At 36.9% G+C, this 25,097-nt stretch overlaps 14 protein-coding genes and 2 non-coding genes across 16 annotated transcripts, besides 1 other annotated feature; 8 read left to right on the forward strand and 8 right to left on the reverse strand.

The window, feature by feature from the left end:
- Positions 1-97: 97 nt before the first annotated feature.
- MMS2 (E2 ubiquitin-conjugating protein MMS2) lies at positions 98-596 on the reverse strand (the record flags this gene model as incomplete). The annotated part of the gene is made up of 2 exons (NM_001180952.1): positions 98-500; positions 586-596. 2 exons carry the CDS (start codon positions 594-596, stop codon positions 98-100), a joined length of 414 nt encoding a protein of 137 aa, NP_011428.1.
- A 214-nt stretch (positions 597-810) lies between these two features.
- MAD1 (coiled-coil domain-containing protein MAD1) lies at positions 811-3,060 on the forward strand (the record flags this gene model as incomplete). Its single annotated transcript, NM_001180951.3, has 1 exon — positions 811-3,060. The coding sequence occupies one exon, from the start codon at positions 811-813 to the stop codon at positions 3,058-3,060; it is 2,250 nt and encodes a 749-aa protein (NP_011429.3).
- A 247-nt stretch (positions 3,061-3,307) lies between these two features.
- Positions 3,308-4,132, forward strand: LCL3 (Lcl3p; the record flags this gene model as incomplete). The annotated part of the gene is made up of 1 exon (NM_001180950.1): positions 3,308-4,132. One exon carries the CDS (start codon positions 3,308-3,310, stop codon positions 4,130-4,132), a length of 825 nt encoding a protein of 274 aa, NP_011430.1.
- A 175-nt stretch (positions 4,133-4,307) lies between these two features.
- GUP1 (O-acyltransferase) lies at positions 4,308-5,990 on the reverse strand (the record flags this gene model as incomplete). The annotated part of the gene is made up of 1 exon (NM_001180949.1): positions 4,308-5,990. The coding sequence occupies one exon, from the start codon at positions 5,988-5,990 to the stop codon at positions 4,308-4,310; it is 1,683 nt and encodes a 560-aa protein (NP_011431.1).
- Positions 5,991-6,451: 461 nt separating this feature from the next.
- Positions 6,452-6,598: an origin of replication (ARS716; Autonomously Replicating Sequence).
- A 151-nt stretch (positions 6,599-6,749) lies between these two features.
- Positions 6,750-9,164, forward strand: SCY1 (Scy1p; the record flags this gene model as incomplete). Its single annotated transcript, NM_001180948.1, has 1 exon — positions 6,750-9,164. One exon carries the CDS (start codon positions 6,750-6,752, stop codon positions 9,162-9,164), a length of 2,415 nt encoding a protein of 804 aa, NP_011432.1.
- Positions 9,165-9,518: 354 nt separating this feature from the next.
- MIY3 (Miy3p) lies at positions 9,519-10,664 on the forward strand (the record flags this gene model as incomplete). Its single annotated transcript, NM_001180947.3, has 1 exon — positions 9,519-10,664. One exon carries the CDS (start codon positions 9,519-9,521, stop codon positions 10,662-10,664), a length of 1,146 nt encoding a protein of 381 aa, NP_011433.3.
- A 404-nt stretch (positions 10,665-11,068) lies between these two features.
- On the forward strand, positions 11,069-12,031 carry YGL081W (uncharacterized protein; the record flags this gene model as incomplete). The annotated part of the gene is made up of 1 exon (NM_001180946.1): positions 11,069-12,031. The coding sequence occupies one exon, from the start codon at positions 11,069-11,071 to the stop codon at positions 12,029-12,031; it is 963 nt and encodes a 320-aa protein (NP_011434.1).
- A 296-nt stretch (positions 12,032-12,327) lies between these two features.
- MPC1 (pyruvate transporter MPC1) lies at positions 12,328-12,720 on the forward strand (the record flags this gene model as incomplete). Its single annotated transcript, NM_001180945.1, has 1 exon — positions 12,328-12,720. One exon carries the CDS (start codon positions 12,328-12,330, stop codon positions 12,718-12,720), a length of 393 nt encoding a protein of 130 aa, NP_011435.1.
- Positions 12,721-13,135: 415 nt separating this feature from the next.
- Positions 13,136-13,792, forward strand: KXD1 (Kxd1p; the record flags this gene model as incomplete). The annotated part of the gene is made up of 1 exon (NM_001180944.1): positions 13,136-13,792. The coding sequence occupies one exon, from the start codon at positions 13,136-13,138 to the stop codon at positions 13,790-13,792; it is 657 nt and encodes a 218-aa protein (NP_011436.1).
- Positions 13,793-13,979: 187 nt separating this feature from the next.
- On the reverse strand, positions 13,980-15,551 carry DBP3 (RNA-dependent ATPase DBP3; the record flags this gene model as incomplete). The annotated part of the gene is made up of 1 exon (NM_001180943.3): positions 13,980-15,551. The coding sequence occupies one exon, from the start codon at positions 15,549-15,551 to the stop codon at positions 13,980-13,982; it is 1,572 nt and encodes a 523-aa protein (NP_011437.3).
- A 365-nt stretch (positions 15,552-15,916) lies between these two features.
- Positions 15,917-17,608, reverse strand: HNM1 (Hnm1p; the record flags this gene model as incomplete). Its single annotated transcript, NM_001180942.1, has 1 exon — positions 15,917-17,608. The coding sequence occupies one exon, from the start codon at positions 17,606-17,608 to the stop codon at positions 15,917-15,919; it is 1,692 nt and encodes a 563-aa protein (NP_011438.1).
- A 418-nt stretch (positions 17,609-18,026) lies between these two features.
- Positions 18,027-19,688, reverse strand: RPL7A (60S ribosomal protein uL30 RPL7A; the record flags this gene model as incomplete). The annotated part of the gene is made up of 3 exons (NM_001180941.1): positions 18,027-18,656; positions 19,125-19,218; positions 19,678-19,688. 3 exons carry the CDS (start codon positions 19,686-19,688, stop codon positions 18,027-18,029), a joined length of 735 nt encoding a protein of 244 aa, NP_011439.1.
- Positions 18,855-18,943, reverse strand: SNR39. Its single transcript, NR_132180.1, has one exon. It is a non-coding gene; the product is annotated as an SNR39 (small nucleolar RNA).
- A 377-nt stretch (positions 19,689-20,065) lies between the features above and the next one.
- On the reverse strand, positions 20,066-20,161 carry SNR39B. The gene has a single exon (NR_132181.1). It is a non-coding gene; the product is annotated as an SNR39B (small nucleolar RNA).
- A 455-nt stretch (positions 20,162-20,616) lies between these two features.
- Positions 20,617-21,780, reverse strand: MPS2 (Mps2p; the record flags this gene model as incomplete). Its single annotated transcript, NM_001180940.1, has 1 exon — positions 20,617-21,780. The coding sequence occupies one exon, from the start codon at positions 21,778-21,780 to the stop codon at positions 20,617-20,619; it is 1,164 nt and encodes a 387-aa protein (NP_011440.1).
- A 664-nt stretch (positions 21,781-22,444) lies between these two features.
- HSF1 (stress-responsive transcription factor HSF1) lies at positions 22,445-24,946 on the forward strand (the record flags this gene model as incomplete). Its single annotated transcript, NM_001180938.3, has 1 exon — positions 22,445-24,946. One exon carries the CDS (start codon positions 22,445-22,447, stop codon positions 24,944-24,946), a length of 2,502 nt encoding a protein of 833 aa, NP_011442.3.
- Positions 24,947-25,097: the final 151 nt, after the last annotated feature.

The raw sequence follows: 25,097 nt of genomic DNA on the forward strand, positions 1-25,097 counted from the left end.
AAACTTACTACCTAAATAAGAGGATATCTATGTCTTATTGCTTGTATATATGAGTGGCTTGGAATGCTGCAAATACTGTTTAGGAAAAAGTAGATAACTAAAAGGTTTCTCCTTCCTTCGGTTGACGCAATTTCTTGTTCGCTGGGGTTGCCATTTCCTTTCTAAGATCAAGTAATAAAGTTTCCATGGTGTAGGCTCTTTTCCAGTCACGTAAGGTGTGGAAGTCAGTTTGGACCTCCCCCGTAGTTGGATTGACGCATGGTAGATTTATCTTGGAAATGAAAGTGACCTTTGGGGGAGAATCTGGATAGTTTGGGCCACAATCTATAGAAAGGGAATAGATTCTGTTTTCATGATTACTATGAGGGGGCCCTAAAATAGTGCCGTTCCATTTGGTCATGGTAATATCGTCGCTATCAGCTAAACCATAACTACATGATTCTGGACCAAACCCTTTTTCACCCTTTTCTAATTCTTCTAACAACCTAAAATTTCTTGGTCTGATTTACAATAGGACAGTGAGGGTACATTTCAAGAATTTGTTAGTATATGTTGAAATCCCTTTCAAAACTTATAATAACATACACTTTTGACATTTTTGTGTAAACGCTGCTTTCTTCTACGTTGCATATACAGAATAAGAATTTCACCACGACATCGAAATGTAATGAGCAGAGATTGTGTAGGAAGTTGATCTTATTTTAGTCTCTTATTTATCGCTAAAGGAGCAATGAAAATTGATAGCGTGTTACCCTAGGAATAATTCCTAACAATTTTTTCCATCTTAAAATCGAGAGGTAATAGTAAATAATGGATGTGAGAGCGGCATTGCAATGTTTCTTCAGTGCATTGAGTGGACGATTCACTGGAAAAAAATTGGGACTAGAGATCTATTCTATCCAGTACAAAATGAGCAATAGTGGTGGGTCCTCTCCTTTCTTGGAAAGCCCTGGAGGTTCGCCCGACGTAGGCAGTACAAATGGACAAAGTAATCGTCAGATTCAGGCGTTACAATTCAAGCTCAATACTCTACAAAATGAGTATGAGATTGAAAAATTGCAGCTACAAAAACAGACGAATATCTTAGAAAAGAAATATAAGGCCACGATTGACGAATTAGAGAAAGCATTGAATGATACAAAATATCTTTATGAAAGCAATGATAAATTGGAGCAAGAGTTAAAGAGTTTGAAAGAAAGATCAGCTAATTCGATGAATGATAAAGACAAATGCATAGAGGAATTGCGAACAACCCTCCAAAACAAAGATTTAGAAATGGAGACTTTAAGGCAGCAGTATGATTCGAAGTTATCAAAGGTCACTAACCAATGTGACCATTTCAAGTTGGAAGCAGAGAGCTCTCATTCGCTACTGATGAAATATGAGAAAGAAATAAAGAGGCAAAGTGTGGATATCAAAGATTTGCAGCATCAAGTGATGGAAAAGGATGATGAATTATCTTCGGTAAAAGCATCTAAGATGATAAACTCACATCCAAACTACTCCACCGAAGAGTTCAACGAGCTCACTGAAATGAACAAAATGATCCAAGACCAAGTTCAGTATACTAAAGAATTGGAACTAGCGAACATGCAACAAGCCAATGAATTGAAAAAACTTAAACAATCCCAGGACACTTCTACTTTTTGGAAATTAGAAAATGAAAAACTACAAAACAAATTAAGTCAATTACACGTACTCGAAAGTCAATATGAAAATCTTCAATTGGAAAACATAGATCTAAAATCGAAATTAACCAAATGGGAAATTTATAATGATAGTGACGATGATGATGATAACAATGTTAACAACAATGATAATAATAATAATAATAAAAATGATAATAATAATGATAATAATAATGATACAAGTAATAACAACAATATTAATAATAACAACAGAACCAAAAATAACATAAGAAATAACCCTGAAGAGATTATCCGGGACTGGAAACTTACCAAAAAGGAATGTTTAATTTTGACAGATATGAATGATAAGTTAAGATTGGACAATAACAATTTAAAGCTACTGAATGATGAAATGGCTTTAGAGAGAAACCAAATACTAGATTTGAACAAGAATTATGAAAACAACATAGTAAATTTGAAAAGATTAAATCACGAGTTAGAACAACAGAAGAGTTTATCTTTCGAAGAATGTCGATTACTGCGCGAACAATTAGATGGCCTATATTCCGCACAAAATAATGCTTTACTAGAGGTCGAAAATAGTGAAACACATGCGTCAAACAAGAACGTAAACGAAGATATGAATAATTTGATCGATACTTATAAAAATAAGACAGAAGATTTAACAAACGAACTAAAGAAGCTAAACGATCAGTTATTATCAAATTCCAATGATGTAGAAACACAAAGAAAAAAGAGGAAGTTGACAAGTGACCAAATTGGTTTAAATTATTCACAGAGGCTCAACGAATTGCAACTGGAAAATGTAAGTGTCTCGAGGGAGTTGAGTAAAGCACAAACTACAATTCAGCTACTACAAGAAAAATTAGAAAAGTTAACTAAACTAAAGGAGAAAAAAATACGTATACTGCAATTACGTGACGGCCCCTTCATAAAAGATCAATTTATCAAGAAAAACAAATTACTTCTTCTAGAAAAGGAAAATGCAGATTTACTTAACGAATTGAAAAAGAATAATCCAGCAGTGGAAACAGTACCCATTTCTGTTTATGATTCACTAAATTTCGAGTTGAAACAGTTCGAACAGGAAGTTTTTAAGTCAAATAAAAGATTTTCCAGACTAAAGCAAGTTTTCAATAATAAATCTTTGGAGTTTATTGACGTTGTAAACTCATTATTAGGTTTTAAATTGGAATTTCAACAAGATAGTCGTGTGAAAATATTTTCCTGTTTCAAACCTGAAAAATATTTGATTGCTGATCTAAATGAAAACACTTTGAAATCTAACCTTGATGCAGATATAGAAGGATGGGATGATCTCATGAATCTATGGGTGGAAGATAGAGGTCAACTTCCGTGCTTTTTGGCAACAATAACATTGCGTCTGTGGGAACAGCGACAAGCCAAATAAGTGTATATACATTTCTAATAGATAATAGTAATCGGTTTTATAATATGATAAACTCCTATCCGCTGACATAATTGTTGGTCACAAAATTCTTTTATCTTTCTTCATCATTGACCTTTTATGATTCCTTTGGTATGCAAAAAAAAAAAAATTGTGTTGAAGAATAAAAACAAATTACAGAATAAGTCACACATGATATAAAAAGAAGCCCAGTTTTTCATAGCTATTAAGGGGGCATAAATGCACTTATATGAGGGAAGGTGATTCTAATTCAAAAAAATCTGCGGATGTTGCTGTCCTCTCCATCATCCTTACGGGTTCGACCTTAACATTGATCTACACATATAAAAGGTATTTAACTCAATTCAAAAGAACAAATGATATACCGCGAAGAATATTTCGTAAACACTGGCTTTATGGTAAAGTCACGTCTGTAGGTGACGGGGACAACTTTCATTTCTTTCACATGCCAGGTGGTATAAGAGGTGGATGGGGATGGTTACGACCCGTCCCACAAATGATCAAGAATGATTCTACGGCAGAAAAGCTTGTTGGAGATAGCAGAAATATGAGGTTTTTCAATTTCAATTGGATTACGCATGGGAGGTCCACCAAAAGTAAAATACAAAAAGCTAAAAGCCAGTTCTTGAAGCTAAATGTACCTTACAAAAATAGGAAAAACCTGCCAACTATTCCTATAAGATTATGTGGAATCGATGCCCCAGAAAGAGCACATTTCGGTAACCCAGCTCAACCGTTTGGTAATGAAGCTTTAATTTGGTTACAAAACCGAATTTTGGGAAAGAAAGTATGGGTCAAGCCTTTATCTATAGATCAGTACAACCGTTGTGTAGCTCGAGTGTCATACTGGGACTGGTTTGGTGGGTGGAAAGACTTAAGCTTAGAAATGCTCAAGGATGGATTAGCGGTTGTTTATGAGGGTAAAGTAAACACAGAATTTGATGATAGAGAAGATAAGTATCGATATTATGAATTTTTGGCAAGATCTAGAAAAAAGGGACTGTGGATCCAGAATAAATTTGAAACGCCTGGTGAATATAAAAAACGTATTTGAGTTTTCGAGAGGATTTTTATCCATCATACTGCAGATTTTCATATTATATGTTCATTAGCTTTTCACGCTTCCTCTCGATATTTTTTTATTTATTTTCGGTTTCATTTTTGTACTAGTAGATAAAAATACATACATGATAGCAGTGTTATACAATTGATATTCGTAAATTTGGCATTCAGCATTTTAGGTAAATTCCGTGCCTCTTTTCTTCTTCTCTGATTTCAAACATTATTTGTACTGCGATGAATAAACTAACGCTTGCCAAAATTACAAATTTGAAACCAGATACGGTACAGAACATATCGCTTAGTAATTTTTTAGTACCGTCAGAGCCCAAGCAGAATCCAAAAAGATTAGCGATCATCATAACCCATATGTTGAAAACAGCACCGACAGCGCAAACGTGTCTGTACCAGACTGCGTCGGTATAATGAGAGAAAATTTGGGTAGCAAAAATTTCTGGTAAGAGGAACAAAACTATTAGCCAACCCCATAATAATAACTTTAGTTCGATGTCATGCCATATAGCTACGAAGGAAAAGACTGCTAGTGATGTCAAAACTCTATTTTTTGAACCACCTAGAGGAATATATATGTAACGGACAACCCACTTATTGTAGCTTCTATGCCAAGCTCTCCAGAATGCTAGTGAACTGTAATTGTTATCAACACACCTGATCATATTTTCAGGTGTATCGATTCCGTCTAGCAAAGCCCACAGCCTAAACAGCCTCCACGGAATCAGTAGTTTTAGCCAAATAATATTCAAATTAAATAAGCCAATCATGGAAATCTGGAAAGGTGTGTCATTTTCCCACGCTTTGGTTTTTGAGATTGCCACAACGTGGAGAAAGTGTAAAATGAACTCCATAGATAAGAGAGCAATAACGAATCTCACCGCATAGTAAAAAATGAATTTGAAATTTATTGATGGCAAGGTATGTTTCGATTGGTAAACATAATCATTGAATGTTATAATGGGGCCGGCAATGAAAAGTGGCGTGTAAGTAACATATGCAATATAATTCATTAAGCTGTAGTCCTGTATGGGGTGTGCAGCAGTTAATCTAGCACGTTCATTGAGCAAAATGGCTGATTTAGCTTCTTTTGATTCATAGGATGGACTTTTCTTCTTTTGTAAATTCTCCCACCTCTCTAAGAAGTCCAAGTTGTAACTTAAGACTCTCAAAAGAGTAAAATTGAAAAAGACATCCCATCTTGGAATGATACCTCTATACCAATGGTCCAATGGGCTTAAAAAAGAGCAAATATTACCAAATGGATATGCTCTGAAGTTGTCGTTAATAAAAAGCGTAGAAATACCATAAATCCAAATGCTGATGGTGGCTATTCTTCTAAAGTTCTTTAGTACATGGGCGATGGCATATAAAATTAGCATATGGGCTAAAATTCTTATCGAATTGACACCATGAGCGGCCACTAAAAAGATCAAACCAAATATCAGATCAAACCTCAATTTAGTGATATTTGTTGAATAAAGTACAATGCGTTTTATAGAAGTGTGGACTAGCATTAAAACTGACAATAGCGCAAAATTGTCCCTGAAAAACCTATATTGAGAATCACTATTGTCTACTTTTCTGCCAAATAACCAACCTTGAGATAGGAGACGTTCGTATCTTGCATAGTTTGGATTTTCGGGCGAACTAGCTTGTAACCCAGCATAGAACATCAAGGGAACCACGACCAGAAATGCAATGTAGTAGAATTTGAACTCAGTAGTTTTCCATAGTGATGGCTTAGTGGTAGTAGAGGCATCCTTTTTTGGTGAAGGTTTGATTCTTGAATCTAAGCCCTCGGAAGTAATTAGGGGAGACAGGATGCTGATCAGCGACATTTCTTGCAATTGTCTGTTAACAAATGCTGATTCACGCTTTGTTTTTGCCTTTGTATGATTAACATCTATATATCGAAAGCAATATGCTAAGTTATTATTCTTACCCTTTCAGTGTCCTTTTTGGCACACCCACTAAACATAAAGAGAAATACGTGAACACCTATACACCCTATATTATTTTGATTGTTCAACATTGCTTGATTCATCATCCATTCTCCAGCTCTCGAATCTTGTTTCTGGCTTTTCCAAGATTATGTGAAAATTAACTTACTCTTTTTGGTCGATAAATAATTACAAGTTCAAGTGCATGTCTAATTGGAAACTTATTTTTATGTCCGATTGAGCTGATGTTCAGCTAGTTTATGTTTATACAAGAAAAATGCTCACCCGTACATATGCTCCTTCTTCACTCATTTTCTTGTCCTGTTGTTGAGACATTCAACTTTGATCCTGCTCTTGTACTTTTATGATTCATTACTTATATATTGGTCTTCATTATTCTCGAGATGAAATTCTCAGGGTCTTTTAAAAAAAAAGTTTCAGTAGGAAAACTAAACGTAATTAAACTATTCTTCGGTTCGAACCTGAAGTTGCGTGAAAAAAAGGGTACTGCAGTCTTGAAAAAATAGAAGCCAAAAAGAAGTTAATATCAAAACAAATAAATCTTGCACATATTAAAGCGCACAAAAGTATTCAAAACAGTGTAACTTCGAATATCGTATCATTAAGGAAAATAGGACACACTTTGATTGAGCAGGGATGATGTTTTGGTCCTCAAAGACGGGTATCACGTCAAAATATTCATTTTCATCATCACCTACTTTCACAGCTGAACCATGGAGCATTTACACCGGTCGTCCCAAATCTTCATCTTCATCTTCACCTTCCAAAGTATCGATATTCATGTTTGACAAGAAGCAGTTCGAAAACTATTTGTTACACTATGGTATTATTAAATCCAAATCTGGATCCAGAGATAAAGTATTAATACAAGAAGCGTACGAAATATTAAGAAACCAGGCCAATAACTTGGCCAAGCTCAAGCACCCAAATATTCTGACTTTAATTGAACCATTAGAAGAACATAGCAAGAATTTCATGTTCGTCACCGAGTTTGTCACTAGCTCATTGGAGACCGTTTTCAGAGAAACCGATGATGAAGAGCAGAATTTCTTACAAGGTCATGTTAAAGATAATATCGTGGTACAGCGAGGTATATTGCAACTGGTAAATGCACTCGATTTTGTTCATAACCGCGCAAGCTTTGTACACTTGAACATTCAACCTAGGGCAATATTTATCAATGAAAATTCTGATTGGAAAATTTCCGGCTTAGGCTATTTAGTAAAAATACCACCAGGCACAAATACCTCTGAATACTTCTTACCTCAATATGATCCCAGAGTTCCCCCATTTATGCATTTACAATTGAATTATACGGCCCCAGAAATTGTTTTTGAGAATACCCTAACCTTTAAGAACGATTATTTTTCTTTAGGATTGTTGATATATTTTCTGTACACTGGTAAAGACTTGTTTCGCAGCGAAAATTCGACTAGTGAATATAAATTGGAGTACAACAAGTTTGAAAGCAAAATTAGTACAATGTCATGGGATAATATATTCAGTAAGGTTCCACAAAAGTTGAGGCATTGTATACCCAAGCTAATAAACAGAGACATCTATTCCAGATATGATAACATAACGTTGATTTTAGATTCTGAGTTTTTCCAAGATCCGTTAGTCAAAACCTTGAATTTTTTAGACGATTTACCTACCAAAAATAACGAAGAAAAATACGTATTCTTAGAGGGTCTCGTGAATCTGCTGCCAGAGTTTCCGCCAGCATTATTGCAAAAGAAGTTCTTGCCCATTTTATTGGAACTATTAAGTCAGTTTTGTGCTGAGAAGGTCGTAAGTGATAAATGTGTGGGTAAAAGTTTGGATTTGATAATCAAGATAGGGTCCACTTTATCTCAGTTGTCCTTTCAAGAGAAGGTTTATCCAGTTTTATTGAGTGATGCGAACTTTCCAGTATTATTAAAAAAAGCCACCATCTGCCTGATCGATAATTTAGACACATTGAAGCAAAAAGTTAAACGCTCTGATTTCTTGGAAAATATACTCAAGCCGCTATTTAATTATGTTTTACATGACTCCGAAAGTGACATTACCGTGGTTTGTCAAGAAAAACTTTTATCACAAATTCCGTTAGCTTTAGAGGTACTTGATTTTCCTACCGTGAAACAATTCTTATTACCATTACTATCCAATCTATTTACAAAGACAACAAGTTTAACGGTGAAAAACACATGTGTTACGTGCTTTCAAATTATGATAGAGCATAAATCCATCGATTCTTATACTTGCTCAGAAACCGTCTTGCCTTTGTTTAAGTCCATGAAAACAAGAGATCCAAGAATTTTATCTAAGTTATTGAAGCTTTTTGAAACGGTGCCGTTGATCATTACTGATGAAATTGTTCTTGTTGACCAAGTACTGCCTTTGATGTGGAATTATTCTATGGCTTCAACGCTAACAAAGTCACAATATTCAGGATATACAAAGGCAATTAACAAAATGTCTTCAGACATCCAAAAGCACCATATCGCCAAATTGGATGATAAAGTCAATGATATTGGCGAAGATGCCTTTCACAAAGTCATTGAACCAACAATCATGAAGAAGGAGGACCCTGAGACAGTTGCAGCTAAAAATATTGAAGTAGCAGCCATGCAACCAGTTAAAAAAAAGACTGGGTCCTCTTATGGGGAGACATTACCACAATCTAAAAGTATTTTAAACTCCAAACCCCTAAATCCTAAAAATGCCCTTGCAACTAGAGGCTTTCCAACAAGGATTCTAAACTCCCCTCCACAGACCCCATCAAGTCGAACTGGTTCAAAAGTTATGACCAAAGGTGGCTCCAACGACGCTTCGAGCACTAAGGTGGAAGAGGAATTCAATGAATTTCAATCCTTTTCAAGCACAGGGAGCATACGTCAAACTTCCGCACCATCAGACGTCTGGATGAACAGTACCCCCAGCCCTACCCCAACATCCGCAAGTAGTACCAATTTACCGCCTGGGTTCTCGATATCCTTGCAACCAAACAAAAGAAAGGATGGTTCTTCTGATATTCCCCGAAGTAATGTATATGGATCTTTGATATAATTTGTCAGCCTCCCGAAGATGAAGATATCTTAAATTGGCTTGAAACGAACGCACCACGAAGTCAGTGGTTCTTTGTATTAGTAAATAAACCAAATATAATTTTGTACCTTAGCAGCTCTTTCGAGAAATTCATTTTCAGTTTAGTAGGCCTGACTGACAAGCAAATTGTTCTTTTTTCTGGACGGTGCGGGATCAGGGGAATCACACGTTCAATAAATAAAGAAAGGATGAAACAGTCGTACAACAACCAAACATGAAGGAGGTACAGAGGAAGCAAACAAAACCAAATTTGCTAAAATCAAGACTGGGGCAATTTTTCAGTCCGTATACAATCGTTCACAGGAATTAGCCAATATGGATGTTACATTTCTAACCAAAAATGTTCAAATAAATGGCACTCAGTTTAAAATATTACTTCAAAATGGGCAAGGTGAATGCGCGCTAATTGCACTAGCTAACGTATTATTGATATCACCTGCCCATGCTCGCTATGCCCAAGAAATTTCCAGACTAGTGAGAGGCAAGGAAACTGTTACTTTAAACGAACTTGTGCAAACTCTAGCCGACATGGGCGTTCAAAATCCGAATGGTACAGATGTGGACAAACAACAGCTACTCCAAATCCTACCACAATTATATAGCGGATTGAACATCAACCCAGAATTTAACGGATCTTTTGAGGACGGCGTAGAAATGTCGATTTTCAGGCTCTACAATGTCGGCATCGTTCATGGATGGATAATAGATGGGGACAATGATCCGAACTCTTACGAACATGTGTCCAAATATTCTTATATGGGCGCGCAAAAAGTTTTGGTACAGTCGTATGAGATCCAAAAGAATAATGCCCAATTTGAAAACAGCGAGCAAATCCAATCTGATGCACCTTACTTAAAATCGTTTCTGGCAAGATCTGCCACACAATTGACTGAATATGGTCTAACTCATCTCAGAGAAATTTTAGTAGAAAGATCGTATGCCGTGCTTTTTAGAAATGATCACTTTTGCACATTATATAAAAACAATGGCGAATTGTTTACTTTGGTCACGGATCCTACTTACAGAAATCGCAAGGACATAAACTGGCAGTCGCTTAAATCCGTGAATGGATCGCAGGATTCTTACTACACGGGCAACTTCATTCCCACAAGTCTGGAAAGAACAGAAACTACTGCTACCGGGCAAAATGAGTCCTACATTTCTAACCCATTCAGTGACCAGAATACAGGGCATGTAACTAGCAACCAAGTTAATAGTGGAGCAAGCGGTGTTCAACAAATCGAAGATGATGAGGAACTAGCTAGGAGGTTACAGGAACAAGAAGATATGCGTGCGGCAAATAACATGCAAAATGGTTATGCTAATAACGGTAGAAATCATCAAAGGGAAAGGTTTGAAAGACCTGAAAAAAATTCAAAGAAAAACAAGTTCCTTCCCTTTAATGGGAGTAATAAAGAAAAGAAAAGAGACAAGTTGAAAAAAAACTGTGTAATTATGTGAAACCATGATTTCTTTTTCGTCTTTTGTATCTTTCTTATAGAATTATTTTTTTTGTGGGTGTCACCACGCTAGCGCTTATTTTTAACTCTACCACTTTTTAATTTTGTAAATGTATATTTTACTCCTTCATGGCGTTCAACTGGCCTATTTGTGATATATAACCTGATAATACCAATGATTTATTTTTTTTTACAGATTCCTTCTCCTAAATTTGTCCAAACAAAACGGCTCAAGAAGCCCCGAATAATGCACTACAGCGGAAATTAACATTTTTGGGATATCTTCACAGAATACTAAAGCAATCAAAGTGGCTCATAGTATTGAGTTTTACAAATTACTTGAAAAAAAAATAATCACTAGGCAGTTGCATAAAGTTGAAACTGAGGGAAGGAACTGGGGAAATCATGGGTGATATAAGAACTTTTGTTTTCGCTATAGAAGATACGGAAACAACACAAGGTTTGTGTAAAACCATTGGCCGTTCGAGTTCATTTGATCAAAATAGTCTATGTAAGCCGTACAATCTATATTTTGATGAGCCAGAACTAAGCAGACAGCATGCTGTCCTATGTATAAAGACACCAATACCCAAAATTGAAGGAGTTCCCTCTATAGAACAACTCCGCATCTGCATTCGGGATTTGAATAACAAGACTGGTACAGTAAACTTAGTGTCTGATGGGCCAAATGATGAAATTGATTTGAAAAATGGTGATGCTTTTGGTTTGATTGCAATTGATAATCATCCTTTTCGCGACAACCATCATTTAGCCGCCAAGTTAATTTTCCGAATTGAACTTGAGTATTTCGATGAAGCAAGGGAAATCGTAAAGTGCACTATTACAAATGTAACATTTGGAAAGAATAATACAGTGTCATCTTTCCCTATTCATTCTGCAACATCCACAGAAGATAGCGATTCAAGTTGGTACGGATTGTCGGAAGCGAGTACGCAAACGGAAGTTGCAGATGAGTGTCATGAAACGAACACCATATTGACTCGAGGTGGTAGGTTTTCTATCCTTTCGTTGAGAAAAAGAGGCAGCAAGCAAGACCAGAAGATCTGCAGTAACTTTGATAGAAAAATACATGAAACGAGTTCTTTCGAAGAAGAAATCGAAGTTTGCACTGACACAGACACCACAGAAGAAAAAGAAGAAGAAGAAGAAAAAGAAGAAGGGGATGATGAGGAAGGAGAAATAGAACTTGAAATTATTAGAGTAAAAAGAATAAAGGGCAGGACGAAGATAAAGAAGACGCTTACTTGCTTCTCGAAAAACAAGAAAATTATTACCCCTCAGCACTCCAATAGTATGTGGTTACTACTAATAGTAATCTTGATTTTTGACCGCCTACTATCGAATTAAATATAATTTTATAACCCAGTTCTATATTGCTGGGTGGTATTATAGCTTCATGGCTAGTCAAATAAGTGGAGTTTTTTGCTCTGGACGTGGCCTGTAAAGTTCTCTTTTGCGACGGCCCCCCGCTTTAACCGAGGCGAAATGACAAGTGCTTTCTGGCAAAGAAGGAATAGCCACTACAACCTGCGGTCTCCACCTTTCTCCACCGATAATCTATTTAAACACTCACTTGCCAATCAGCAAACGTCAATACATCTACATATATACGTATAGATTTTATTGCACTGTGATCAAAAAGAATGTCTCAACCGGTTCAACGCGCTGCAGCACGCTCATTCCTTCAAAAATACATCAATAAAGAAACTTTGAAATATATTTTCACAACACACTTCTGGGGTCCCGTATCAAATTTCGGTATCCCAATTGCTGCTATATATGATCTGAAAAAAGACCCTACACTAATCTCTGGCCCAATGACTTTTGCTTTAGTTACCTATTCAGGTGTTTTCATGAAGTATGCTCTTTCAGTATCACCCAAAAACTACTTACTGTTTGGATGCCACCTTATTAATGAAACTGCGCAATTAGCTCAAGGCTATAGGTTTCTCAAATACACGTATTTCACAACAGATGAGGAGAAGAAAGCTCTAGATAAGGAATGGAAAGAGAAAGAAAAAACTGGTAAACAGTAAAACGAGCAGTCTAAGAACCTGAAGTAGGTGACTAGATGGAAACATAAAAAAGAACAAGCAAGGATTAAGAGGATGGATATGTTCATGCATATTCTCTCATTTTTACCTCTTCTCCTTTTCATATATGCATGCTATAGAACCATTATCTCTATGAGTTTCATTTTATTTAGTAGTTAGTATTGAACCAAACTACATAAGATGACATATTCTAAATAACCTAAATAATTATTATGTCTTTATTCAAATATTTCTTTTATATCCAAGACAATTTCCCTCTCATCTCCTTTGTATTACTGATTATATTCAGCCATTCAAAAAGTTAAAAAAGAACGTTTTTCACTGAAAAGTCGCAGCTATATTATAGTAAAATAATAAGAGAGGCAAAATAATGGTTACCAACACTTAGTGAAGAACAATGGTGACCGGAATATCGGAGGAAAATGATGATGAAGAGACTTTTTCGGCTGTTCATTCTTCAACACCCAGTATTAATTCTCAATCCTACGCGATTCCTATAACAGAGGAAATGTCCAGCTCTTTCCATGATTCGATCAGCACCACTAGCAACTCAAGTGGTAGCTTCGATAGTGATGGAAGTAACGTTTCAGATGTTGTGGAGCAAAATGAAATGGACAATGAATCTAACGTTGACGAAGATTTGTTCCTAGATAACGATATCCCTCAGTCAAGCAATTTGCTACCCACGGATGCCCAGGATCCTGGTCCAATATTTGACGTTTCTAGATATATTTTTGATTCTCTAAAACAATCTATTGATTCTGCTGATTTCTCAGAGGCACTTTCTCTACAGACCAAAACCTCCGCTGTTATAAATTCGAAAAGCCTAGAGCTTAAACAATATATTGATGAAATGAAGAGCAGGCTCACTCAACTGCAAGAGAAGTTTGAAAATGGTGAGGCTACTTCAAAAAAAATAAAACGTGATTTAGAAACTTCAAGAAAGAACATCGACTATTTAAACGCTGCTTTGCGTGTCGATTTCCCCATAGAGTTTAATCAGGCAAGAGAAAAAATTCTTGAGCGCAGATTGAATGAAGACCATGACTGCTGATATACTGAATCGTATTTTTTTTCTAGAAAATATGTATACTATGTGAGAGTCAATTTAAATAATATTAATGATAAATGAAAGTGGGCAGTTATAATAGTAATATACAGTGTTTTGTTAATAAATCTCCGACTCTCGATTGGCTATTATTAGAGAAGAAAATCCAAGATTGAAGTAAACGAAAAAACCCCTAATCGAAAGTAATTTTTTTTGGTTTCTTAGTCAAATCGACGTCCTTAAAGAATGAACCATAAGCGCTATGTTCCTTCTTCTTAGTGTGAGTACCGAACTTTATCAAATCTTCAGGAACAGGTTGATTGGCACCATTCAAAACGTTAACCAGTCCACCAGCCAAATGCTTTTCTTGTTCAGTGAACAGAGTGTGTGCTGTGCCTGTTTGACCAGCTCTACCAGTTCTACCGATTCTATGGACATAATCCTCCACAGTCAATGGGAAAGTTAAATTAATAACTGTCTTAACATTTGGTATATCTAAACCTCTTGCTGCAACGTCGGTGGCCAGTAACAAGTTAGACTTCCCGCTTTTGAACTCATTCAATGCTTGCGTTCTTTGTTGCTGGGACAAATCACCATGGATAGCTGCGACGTTATACCCGTTATATTTCAAATTCCTTTCAACACGAGCAGCTTCCTTCTTATAAAGAGCAAAAATCAAGACCTTTTCATTCTTTTTTGGACCAGAGTGGTACTTTTTCAACAGTTCCAATAACTTTCTTTCTTTTCCACGTGGGTCCACCACTTCAACAATCTGTGTAATTCTTTTGTTAGCAGTTAGTTGGTCCGTGTTACCAATAGATACTTTGATTGGGTTGTTCATGAACGTGGAAGCTAATTCACGGACTTCCTTTGGCCAGGTAGCGGTAAACATTAGAGTTTGTCTTTTGGACGCATCAGTTTCTCTGATAATATTCTTGATGTCTTCTTCAAAACCTTTTTCCAACATTCTGTCTGCCTCGTCTAATACTAAGTAATTAACTTGAGATAAGTCAACAGATCCTTCCTGCAATAGGTCTAATAATCTACCAGGTGTAGCAACCACCACTTGTGACTTTTTTAACTGAATTCTTTGCTCATCCTTTGGAACACCACCATAAACACAACAACACTGCATACCAACCTTGTCAGTTAATACAATCAGATTATCATAAATTTGGGAAGCAAGTTCTCTAGTTGGGGAAATGACTAGAACCTGTATGCCCCTTTTCTTTTGATCGTTCATTAAATGGCTGATAGCTGGAACACCGAAAGCAAATGTTTTACCAGAACCGGTCTCAGCAACACCAACAACATCTTTACCAGATAACAAATATGGCCAGGCTACGGCTTGAATAGGCGTTGGTTTTGGAAATTTGGAAATTTCTGCTTGAATGGAAGAGTCTAAAGAAAGATAATCAAATGATAATAGCGGACGTAGGGCTAGATCCAGAGAATCCTCAACAGCAATTTCATTTTCCTTGAAATATTCGTCAATATCAGATTGTGGAAGACTGGTTAGTGCTTCACTCTGAACATAAAACTCACTAGCCACTGCAGAAGTAGGTTCAGGTTTCTTTTCAGATTCTTTCTCTGGTACTTCCACTTCCTTCTCACCCTTCTTCTCCTTCTTATGCTTTTTATGCTTTTTATCCTTCTTTTCCTTCTTGTCTTTCTTATCCTTTTTGTGTTTCTTACTCTTCTTTTTTTCAATTACCTCCTCATCTACAACCTTTCTCTTCTTGTCTGCGATTTCTTCCTTTGTCATTTTAATCCCCTATATATCAAACTGTTAATACTTATGCTTTCGTTAAAAGGCTGTAAAATGAAGTTAAGCTATATCTCTGAGCTGCTATATTGTTGCCTATCTATTATTAATATTTTTTTTTTATTTGCTTCTTATGCGATGAGGTGAAAAATTTTTCATCTTTTTCCCGCAAAAATATTTCAAGAAATTTGAATTACAGTCACATCGCTTTCAAGAGCGCAAAGCCTGAGGGATATTTAGGTTGAAATATCTTAGTCCCTCGTCTAAAATGGCTTAACAAACCATTAAAAAAAATTCACTTTTATTACTTCTATGCAAATAATATACTTAAAATAAATAACGGTCGACTGATCAACACTATAAATTCACTTCTTTCCCCACGGTACGTGTTCATTTTCGAGTTCAACGTCAGAGGCCGCAACGGAAAATTCTCGACTATCTTCAATGGTATCGAAGTTATTACTATATTCAGCCTGTTCGTTCTCAGATTCTTCTAAAGCGTGGAATTCCTTCTTACCCTTGTATTTCCAGTAAAGAATCGAATACGCAGTATAACCAACAATAACTACACAAACATAGTTCATGTTATCCTTTGTCACAGGTAAAACTGGTGGAAAGGAAAAAAAGACCACAGAAAAGACAGTCCAACCCAAAAGAACAATGTTTGAAAAAAATCCAAATTTTCCAAGCCAGAATGGACCATGAGCTATGTTACGCTTTTTAGCAAGTAAACATATAACCGGAATGATGTAGGATAACAATAAAAATGCAATACAACCTGTAATTAAGGACTGAAAAGCCGTACTGGAAGCCAAATAAAGTAGGCCAATGAGGGTTATCCAAGCGCATGACATTAAATGAGCGTTCAAAGGTACACCAGTGTGTGGGTTAACTTGCGACCATAAACGGGATAATGGAAGACCATTGTCCCTGGCAAATGACCAACATAACCTTGCCTGCCAAGTGTGACAAGCAATGACGCAACCAAAAGAGGTAAATAGAATCAAGCAACCCAGGAAAATCGCACCTGATTTATTACCCAATGCCTGATTATAAATGTCCAAGATTGGGGCGCCTGTTGTAGAAGACAAGACAGCGTCCAGATCTTGTATAGAGAAGAACATAGCGATAACATAACAAAAGGAAGTGACAAACCCAATGGCGACTGTTCCCATGATAGCAATGGGAATAACTCTTTCTGGTTTTTCAACTTCAAACGCCATATGGGTTGCACAGTCAAGGCACGAAAATGACCAAGCTGGGTTAATCAAACCGACAATAAAGGCGATACCGCCGTTCTTCCAACCTGTTTCATTATTAAATGTGGCAAAAACAAACTTTGCATCGTTGAACTTTCCATGAGAACATGCCAATACAGTAATTGTAATTGTGAAAAAGGATAGTAGGGAAATGTATAGAGAGGAAGATGAAATGATAGGTAAGGATTTACCGTAACAGTTGAAAAACATCAAGAACAAATGCAACAATTCAAAGCAAACGAATATATGCCATCTCTTTGGGATGAATTCAGGGTGCGTCAGAGCGTACATACCAACCACTTCGGTAGCAACGGATAACGTAGTTGAAGCACTTGTGAACACGGATCCTGCGTAAGCAAATGAACCGCACATGTAGGCCGCAAATCTTTTGTACTTAGGAGGGGCAAGCTTCAAAGACCACCAAAACTGACCACCGGCGTGCGGATATGCGGAAGATAATTCACCCAACGAGGTACCAATGCAAATAGAAATCAGGGCAACAATAATTATACCGTAAACAATCATCATGGGTCCACCAGAAGATATACCTGCAACCATCGATGTAGAAATACCGAACCAGGAATTAGTCAAACCGAATCCAACACCAAGAATTGACCACAACGAAAATGACTTTCTTAGATGAACTTCACCATCTGCTGCTACAGCACCCTTGCTATCCATATCATCCAATGGCTTTATTTCCTCCTCAACTCTTAAGTCTCTTTTGTGCATAGAAGCGTTCGAAGATTGATCCGGCTGCATATAGCCACCGGAAGCATTATCATTCCGAATACTCATCGTTCTTCAAAATACTAATTTCTGAGTAAATGAGCCAGTTAACACTGAAAGATATTCTTTCTATGGAAGTTCGAAGATATTATAATTTTTCTTTATGCAAGCTATATATGATAAGCACAGACACCTTCTTTCCAATTGTTGGTATTCAAGGCTTTTATAAATAAGTTGGCTAACTTTCGTTGAAATATCGGCAGTTTAGAGAAGTCAAGGCCGCTTATCTTCAGTTTTCATTTTTTTTTTTTTCGTTATATAGGTTCTGCGCATGTGAAAAAAAAGAGAAGAAAATAAAGCCAATTATAAGTCATTACTGACGAAATTATAAGATAAATTAGAGGTACAATATACAAACTAGTGAATAACAGAACTATATAGGACTTAGATAAAATAAGTAGTTATATGTAATGTGACTTCAACCAGTTTAGTTCATGGACTTAACCAATTTGTTGATGAATTCTTCACGGTTACCGAAAGAACCACCTTGGATAAAGTGCTTGAACTTTCTTGGGACACCCCAACCACCAGATGGGTTGGACAACTTGAATGGCCACAAAAAGTTGTTAGCTTGCTTGAAGTGTGGACCAACAGTGATGATTTCGTGAATCAAATCGTCAATGGACAAGATACCATACTTACCCAAGTTGGCTTCGATGATAGCATTGTCGGACAATGGAACTCTTTGCTTGTTGATCTTACCGAAACCTCTCTTGTAGACCAATTGTCTAATAGTAGAGTACGATGGGTAACCGTAAGCAACGTATGGTTCAATCAACTTCAATAGTTCCAAAGTAGCCTTGGTAACTTTGACGAATGTACCAGAGTTGATTCTTGTCAATCTTAGCAATTGTAGAACCTTTCTTGGCTTAGGTGGGATCTTGTTAATACCCTTGATTCTGACAACGAAGACCAACTTGTGTTGAGCTTCGACGTAGTAGGAACCAGCAGCCTTGGCATCACGCTTAGCTTGAATGATGTTTCTTTCAGCAGTTTCGTATTCCTTTTGGTAAGCGGCGTTTCTTTCCAAAATAATGGCTCTCTTTTCCTTGTTAGCCTAAATGAAAATAAAAAGTAAAAAACAGTAAATTGATGTTAGTAAAAAAATACCAGATGGAAAACACAGTATTTTATGCTAAAAATTGTTACACGGCATTATCACTCAATGGTTTTTCTGACACTGGAAACACGGCAATAATTGTAACCTTAATACCTTAACTCTCTGGTCTATTTTACTTTCTATTTCTTTTCTTATAATCAGTCGAAAGATGGTGATAAGTTACGACAGCATCGTCAATGACTAGTCGAATATGTATTGGGATACAATGGATTTTCATCATAAAATGAGAAAACAAACAGAACGTAACAAATAGTCCATTAGCCTAATGATACCACAGGTGTTGAGAATATTGCAACTGTTCGAATGATACTTATCAAAATTGGCGACGCACGTGAACTCACATATATCCCAGTAAGAAAATGTGTTGCAGCATAAAATATAAATGTAAGCAAAAGTTTAACATACAGCCTTACGAGCAGCTCTTTCAGCAGCGACTTGTTCAGCAGTCTTTTGTTGAGCCTTAGACTTCTTCAACTGAGATTCTGGGGTCAAGATTTTTCTGTAATAATACAAATAATAAAATATTTTTGTTAGCATAACCGAAAATAGAATGAATTAGGTTTGTATGACCATCAAGTAAAACTTTTTTCTACGAAGTTACATCGAATTGAAAACACCACTTTTCATTCGAATGAAGGGAGTGAAACAGAGACACTTAGGAAATGAAAATTTGAGAAAATATTCTAATCAAGGTCGGCGATGAAATTTTTGGCAACAATCAAGATATTTCAAATTTTTCCTCAAATTCATCAACTAAAATTGTCTTTGACCCTGTGAAGGTAATCCCCTACGGAAAATCATCTTGTGAATAGTCACAAGTTGAAGATAAATGTAAGTGTGAGTGCAAATGCTATTAGAGCAGAATTGCTCCTTTTTCTCAACGTAACTTGCGGAAACTAGTATACTTCTCTGGATACTTTAGGAAATAGTAATAAAATAGACGATTTCGTATACATACTCAGCGGCCATTGTGATCTTAATTTGCTTGGTTGGTTATTTGGATTTATATGAACCGAAGACAATACAAGGCAGATCTAGTGTCTTGATTATTTCAATATTTCAGAAAGGATGAAGTTGTCAAAGTGATACAGATACAGATGGCAATGATTCTCAGAAGTCGCGTCCGGCAGCGACAAACCTGCAGAAAGAATTTCAGACAAAATTTGAAAAAATATATATATATATATAGGAAAGGTACGGATTTATAGATATGTGTGGGTGTTTATATGATCAGTAGCTATTCTCTACTCAACTGATGTGAACTGGAGTACAAATTATGCAAGATATTTTTTTGGCCAAGCTACAAACGTAATACGTAGAAGAATGGATAAAATAGATGTATTAAATATCAGCCCCGAAAGATGGTGTAATTTAAGTTGACAACATCGCAATTTTGCTAGTCACTTTTTGGAATGCCAGAATCGGCAGTATCATCACTAAATAAATACATCTCTTTATCCTATTCCTCATCTTGGATAGAGAGTTTACGCATCTGAGCTGTAACATGAAATATCACATGAACTCATATGAGATATAAGACATTAGCTCGTTATTATCAACGCTGCCACGCACATTATTTTGTGTTATGCATATCTAAAATAATAAAACCTGTGCTATTATAAGTATATATTTTTGTAACAAAATGAGAAAAGACCAAGGTAAAGAATGTGTTGCTGAAATATCGAGTTCATCCTTTTTATACTTCGAAAGGCGGTTTTTTTCTCGTTCATCGCAAGGGTGACGGCAGATGTAAAAAAAAAAAAAAAAAATAAAGTTAGGACTAGCGATTGTCGTAGACGCACATCAATGCTGAATTATTTTGAATTGAAGGATATCATGAACGGTTTACGTGACTATTTTCACTGTGTATGAAGTGGCACGGTGCAAAGGCCAAGGTTTAAATGCCGAATACTCTACTATATGCGTCATCCACATTGGCATTTGAACGGTATTCAGTTTCTAAATCTGTCTGATCTTCAAAGAACCATACAATCTTGCTTAATATGCCACTATTTTCCCACCATGATAATTGTAACCTTGAGTTTTGGGATGGTGTGTCATGAGCATATACGTATTTTCTAATGTATGGTAGGACACCTGCCAGTAAAGCGAAACAGACTATAATTCTTATTGTTGCTTTTACCCATATGTTGGAGGGAACCGCGGAAATAAAATTCTTGAAAGTCCCATCACCATCAGTGGTTGCATGTTTTCGTTTTGAATGTGATACCTTATCGTTACTGCAATTGAGCCCCCTTTCTCGCCGTATTTGATCCTTTAGGAAAGATATGGTGTCTGTTTGTCTCTGTAATCTTCTTCTAAACTCTTCCAGAATGGCTTTTTGATCGATTCCCGTTACCAGAGGTGATCCTGGGTCAGATGTTCTGGAGCTATTTTGATTATCTTCCACTTGTCTAGCTTTCTGTAAGTCGCTGAACCGCTGTTGTATGGAAGCATACTTTTCTTGATAAGTTTCGAGCCTTATTTTCAATTCGCTTACTTGTCGTTCATTTTCCTGAAGGAGGCTTTGTTTCGCAGTTAGTTCTCTTTTCAATTCCTCCACCTGCACCTCTAAGGCCTTTCCTATATTATTCCTGCTTAACAGCTTGATAGGTGATTCAGTAAGCTTCTTCCTAGGTGTCGAAATTCCAGCCCCCTCTGTATTCTTGTTCTTGTTCTCAACCAGAAATTTGGAAGGTGAATTCAAATTCATGCTTACGATAAAATCACTTGGAATAGAATCTACACCAATGAACGCGTTTTCTAAGATTTCCCTGAGGGGGTGATTAACCAAATTGAAGAAGATATCGTCAAATTCTTCTTTGTGTATTTTAAAGAAGGTTTTTGTATTAGAAAACGTGCGAAACAAATCTTTATTGATTTCTGAAAACAATGGCAATCGAAGCTCATAGGAACCACTTTTCTGTGCCTTTTGAAAGATATTCTCAATTATCTCGATTAGCTTTGGCAAATCTTTACCATATATAAAGTCTCCACTGATGGGTTTGTCAATTTGGCCCCATGCGTACTCAAAAATAGCATCAAACGCACCGTTACTCATACTTACGTTGTCAAAGACAGAATTGTTTGTAAAGCTTTCTTTCTTAACCTTGGAGCCGCCAAAAAAAATACTCCACTAAGGCCAGTAGCAACAACACGTTTTCTTGGATGATGCGTTTTCTTGAACAAACAGTACCGACTAGGACTGTTTCAATGAAGTTGTGTACGGTCTGGTAGTATATCTATATTCCGTGATGCCTTTGTGGAGGACGTTGAGATGAGACTGAGTCGTACACCATGTTATTCCTGTTTACGGTTAATTGCGCGTCGCGCTTTCTCTAGCAAATATCTCGGTTCGAAGTAAAGCAGGTCCTTCATGTAATGGTAACCTAAGGCAAAGGGTTTGTCATATACCCGTGAAGGCATTTACACAAGCGCACTTCTAGTCATATGCAGTTCATGCATATTAAGTGAGTGTTATAACGCAAGAGTTATATTTGAAATAGGGTTGTTAAAGAAGGGAGAACCCATTCACCACATTATCTTTGCGAGTGTAAAACTAGATAACTTAAATTTTTAGGAGAGATTTTGCCACTTGGCAGCAAATACCAAATAGCAGTACTGTTCCGGTAGATAAAGGCAAAGAGTTAGAGGTGTGCTTTACGAACAGCGCTGGAAGGGAAAGGAAACAAAAAAGACAAAAAGACAGCTGTATTGTTGGCGCCATGAATAATGCTGCAAATACAGGGACGACCAATGAGTCAAACGTGAGCGATGCTCCCCGTATTGAGCCTTTACCAAGCTTGAATGATGATGACATTGAAAAAATCTTACAACCGAACGATATCTTTACGACCGATCGTACCGATGCAAGTACTACATCTTCCACAGCCATTGAAGATATTATTAACCCCTCATTGGATCCGCAGTCAGCAGCATCGCCGGTTCCTTCTTCCTCTTTTTTCCATGACTCAAGGAAACCTTCCACCAGTACACATTTAGTAAGGAGAGGTACTCCATTGGGAATTTACCAAACCAATCTATACGGTCACAATAGCAGAGAAAATACTAATCCTAATAGTACATTATTATCTTCTAAGTTACTCGCGCATCCACCAGTTCCTTATGGGCAAAATCCCGATTTACTACAACATGCTGTGTACAGGGCACAGCCGTCAAGTGGAACCACTAACGCGCAACCGCGCCAAACCACAAGAAGATATCAATCCCATAAATCACGGCCTGCATTTGTTAATAAACTATGGAGCATGTTAAACGATGATTCTAATACGAAACTTATACAGTGGGCGGAGGATGGAAAATCTTTTATTGTCACGAATAGGGAGGAATTTGTGCACCAAATTTTACCAAAATATTTTAAACATTCCAATTTCGCTTCCTTTGTAAGACAATTGAACATGTATGGATGGCATAAAGTTCAAGATGTCAAGTCAGGATCAATTCAAAGTAGTTCAGATGATAAGTGGCAATTTGAAAATGAAAACTTCATTAGAGGTAGAGAAGATTTGCTGGAAAAAATAATCAGGCAGAAAGGTTCCTCCAATAACCATAATAGCCCTAGTGGTAACGGTAATCCAGCGAATGGTAGCAACATCCCTCTGGACAATGCCGCAGGAAGTAATAATAGCAATAATAACATCAGTAGTAGTAATTCATTTTTTAACAATGGTCATTTATTGCAGGGTAAAACACTAAGATTAATGAACGAAGCGAATCTTGGAGATAAGAATGATGTCACCGCGATTTTGGGGGAATTAGAGCAAATAAAATATAACCAGATTGCAATTTCCAAAGATTTACTAAGAATAAACAAAGATAATGAGTTATTATGGCAAGAGAATATGATGGCCAGGGAAAGACATAGAACCCAACAGCAAGCCTTGGAAAAAATGTTCAGATTCTTGACATCTATAGTCCCACACTTAGATCCCAAAATGATTATGGACGGGCTGGGAGATCCGAAAGTTAATAATGAAAAGCTAAACAGTGCGAATAACATTGGGTTAAATCGCGACAACACAGGCACTATAGATGAACTAAAATCCAACGATTCTTTCATAAACGATGATCGTAATTCTTTCACCAATGCTACAACCAACGCCCGTAATAACATGAGTCCCAACAATGATGACAATAGTATTGACACCGCTAGCACTAATACCACCAACAGAAAGAAAAATATAGATGAAAACATCAAAAATAACAACGACATAATTAATGACATTATATTTAATACCAACCTTGCCAACAATCTCAGCAATTACAATTCCAACAATAATGCTGGCTCGCCAATAAGGCCCTATAAACAAAGATATCTTTTGAAAAATAGAGCCAATTCCTCGACATCGAGTGAGAATCCAAGCCTAACGCCCTTTGATATCGAATCTAATAATGACCGCAAAATTTCAGAAATTCCTTTTGATGACGAAGAAGAAGAAGAAACGGATTTTAGGCCTTTTACCTCGCGAGATCCTAATAACCAAACGAGTGAAAACACTTTTGATCCAAACAGATTTACGATGCTCTCTGATGATGATTTAAAAAAAGATTCTCATACCAATGACAATAAACACAACGAAAGTGATCTTTTTTGGGACAACGTACATAGAAATATAGACGAACAAGATGCAAGACTCCAGAACTTGGAAAATATGGTTCACATACTTTCTCCTGGATATCCTAATAAGTCGTTCAACAACAAAACTTCCTCGACAAACACTAATTCCAATATGGAAAGTGCTGTCAACGTTAATAGCCCTGGTTTCAACTTACAGGATTATTTAACTGGAGAGTCTAATTCCCCCAATTCTGTTCATTCTGTTCCCTCCAATGGCAGCGGCTCCACACCGTTGCCCATGCCAAATGATAATGACACCGAGCACGCAAGTACAAGTGTCAATCAAGGCGAAAATGGAAGCGGATTAACGCCCTTCCTCACGGTAGATGATCACACACTAAACGACAATAACACTAGTGAGGGAAGTACAAGGGTGTCCCCCGATATAAAGTTCAGCGCCACTGAAAACACTAAAGTGAGTGATAACCTGCCAAGCTTTAATGACCACAGTTATTCCACCCAGGCCGACACGGCGCCCGAGAACGCTAAGAAAAGATTTGTGGAGGAAATACCGGAACCGGCTATAGTCGAAATACAGGACCCGACAGAGTACAACGATCACCGCCTGCCCAAACGAGCTAAGAAATAGTACACAGGGCAAGGTCATTAAATAGCGTATATAATCATTTAATATAGTATGTTCTCGAAGCTGATCGCGTAAGGCGCAGAGCGAACTAAAAAAAATACCGGCACCCATGCACCTCACACCGCCGCACGCGAGTGAGGTTGAACTGCACCCG

The sequence above is a fragment of the Saccharomyces cerevisiae genome, chromosome VII (genome assembly GCF_000146045.2).
Source record: "Saccharomyces cerevisiae S288C chromosome VII, complete sequence".
Taxonomy (NCBI): Eukaryota; Fungi; Ascomycota; class Saccharomycetes; order Saccharomycetales; family Saccharomycetaceae; genus Saccharomyces; species Saccharomyces cerevisiae.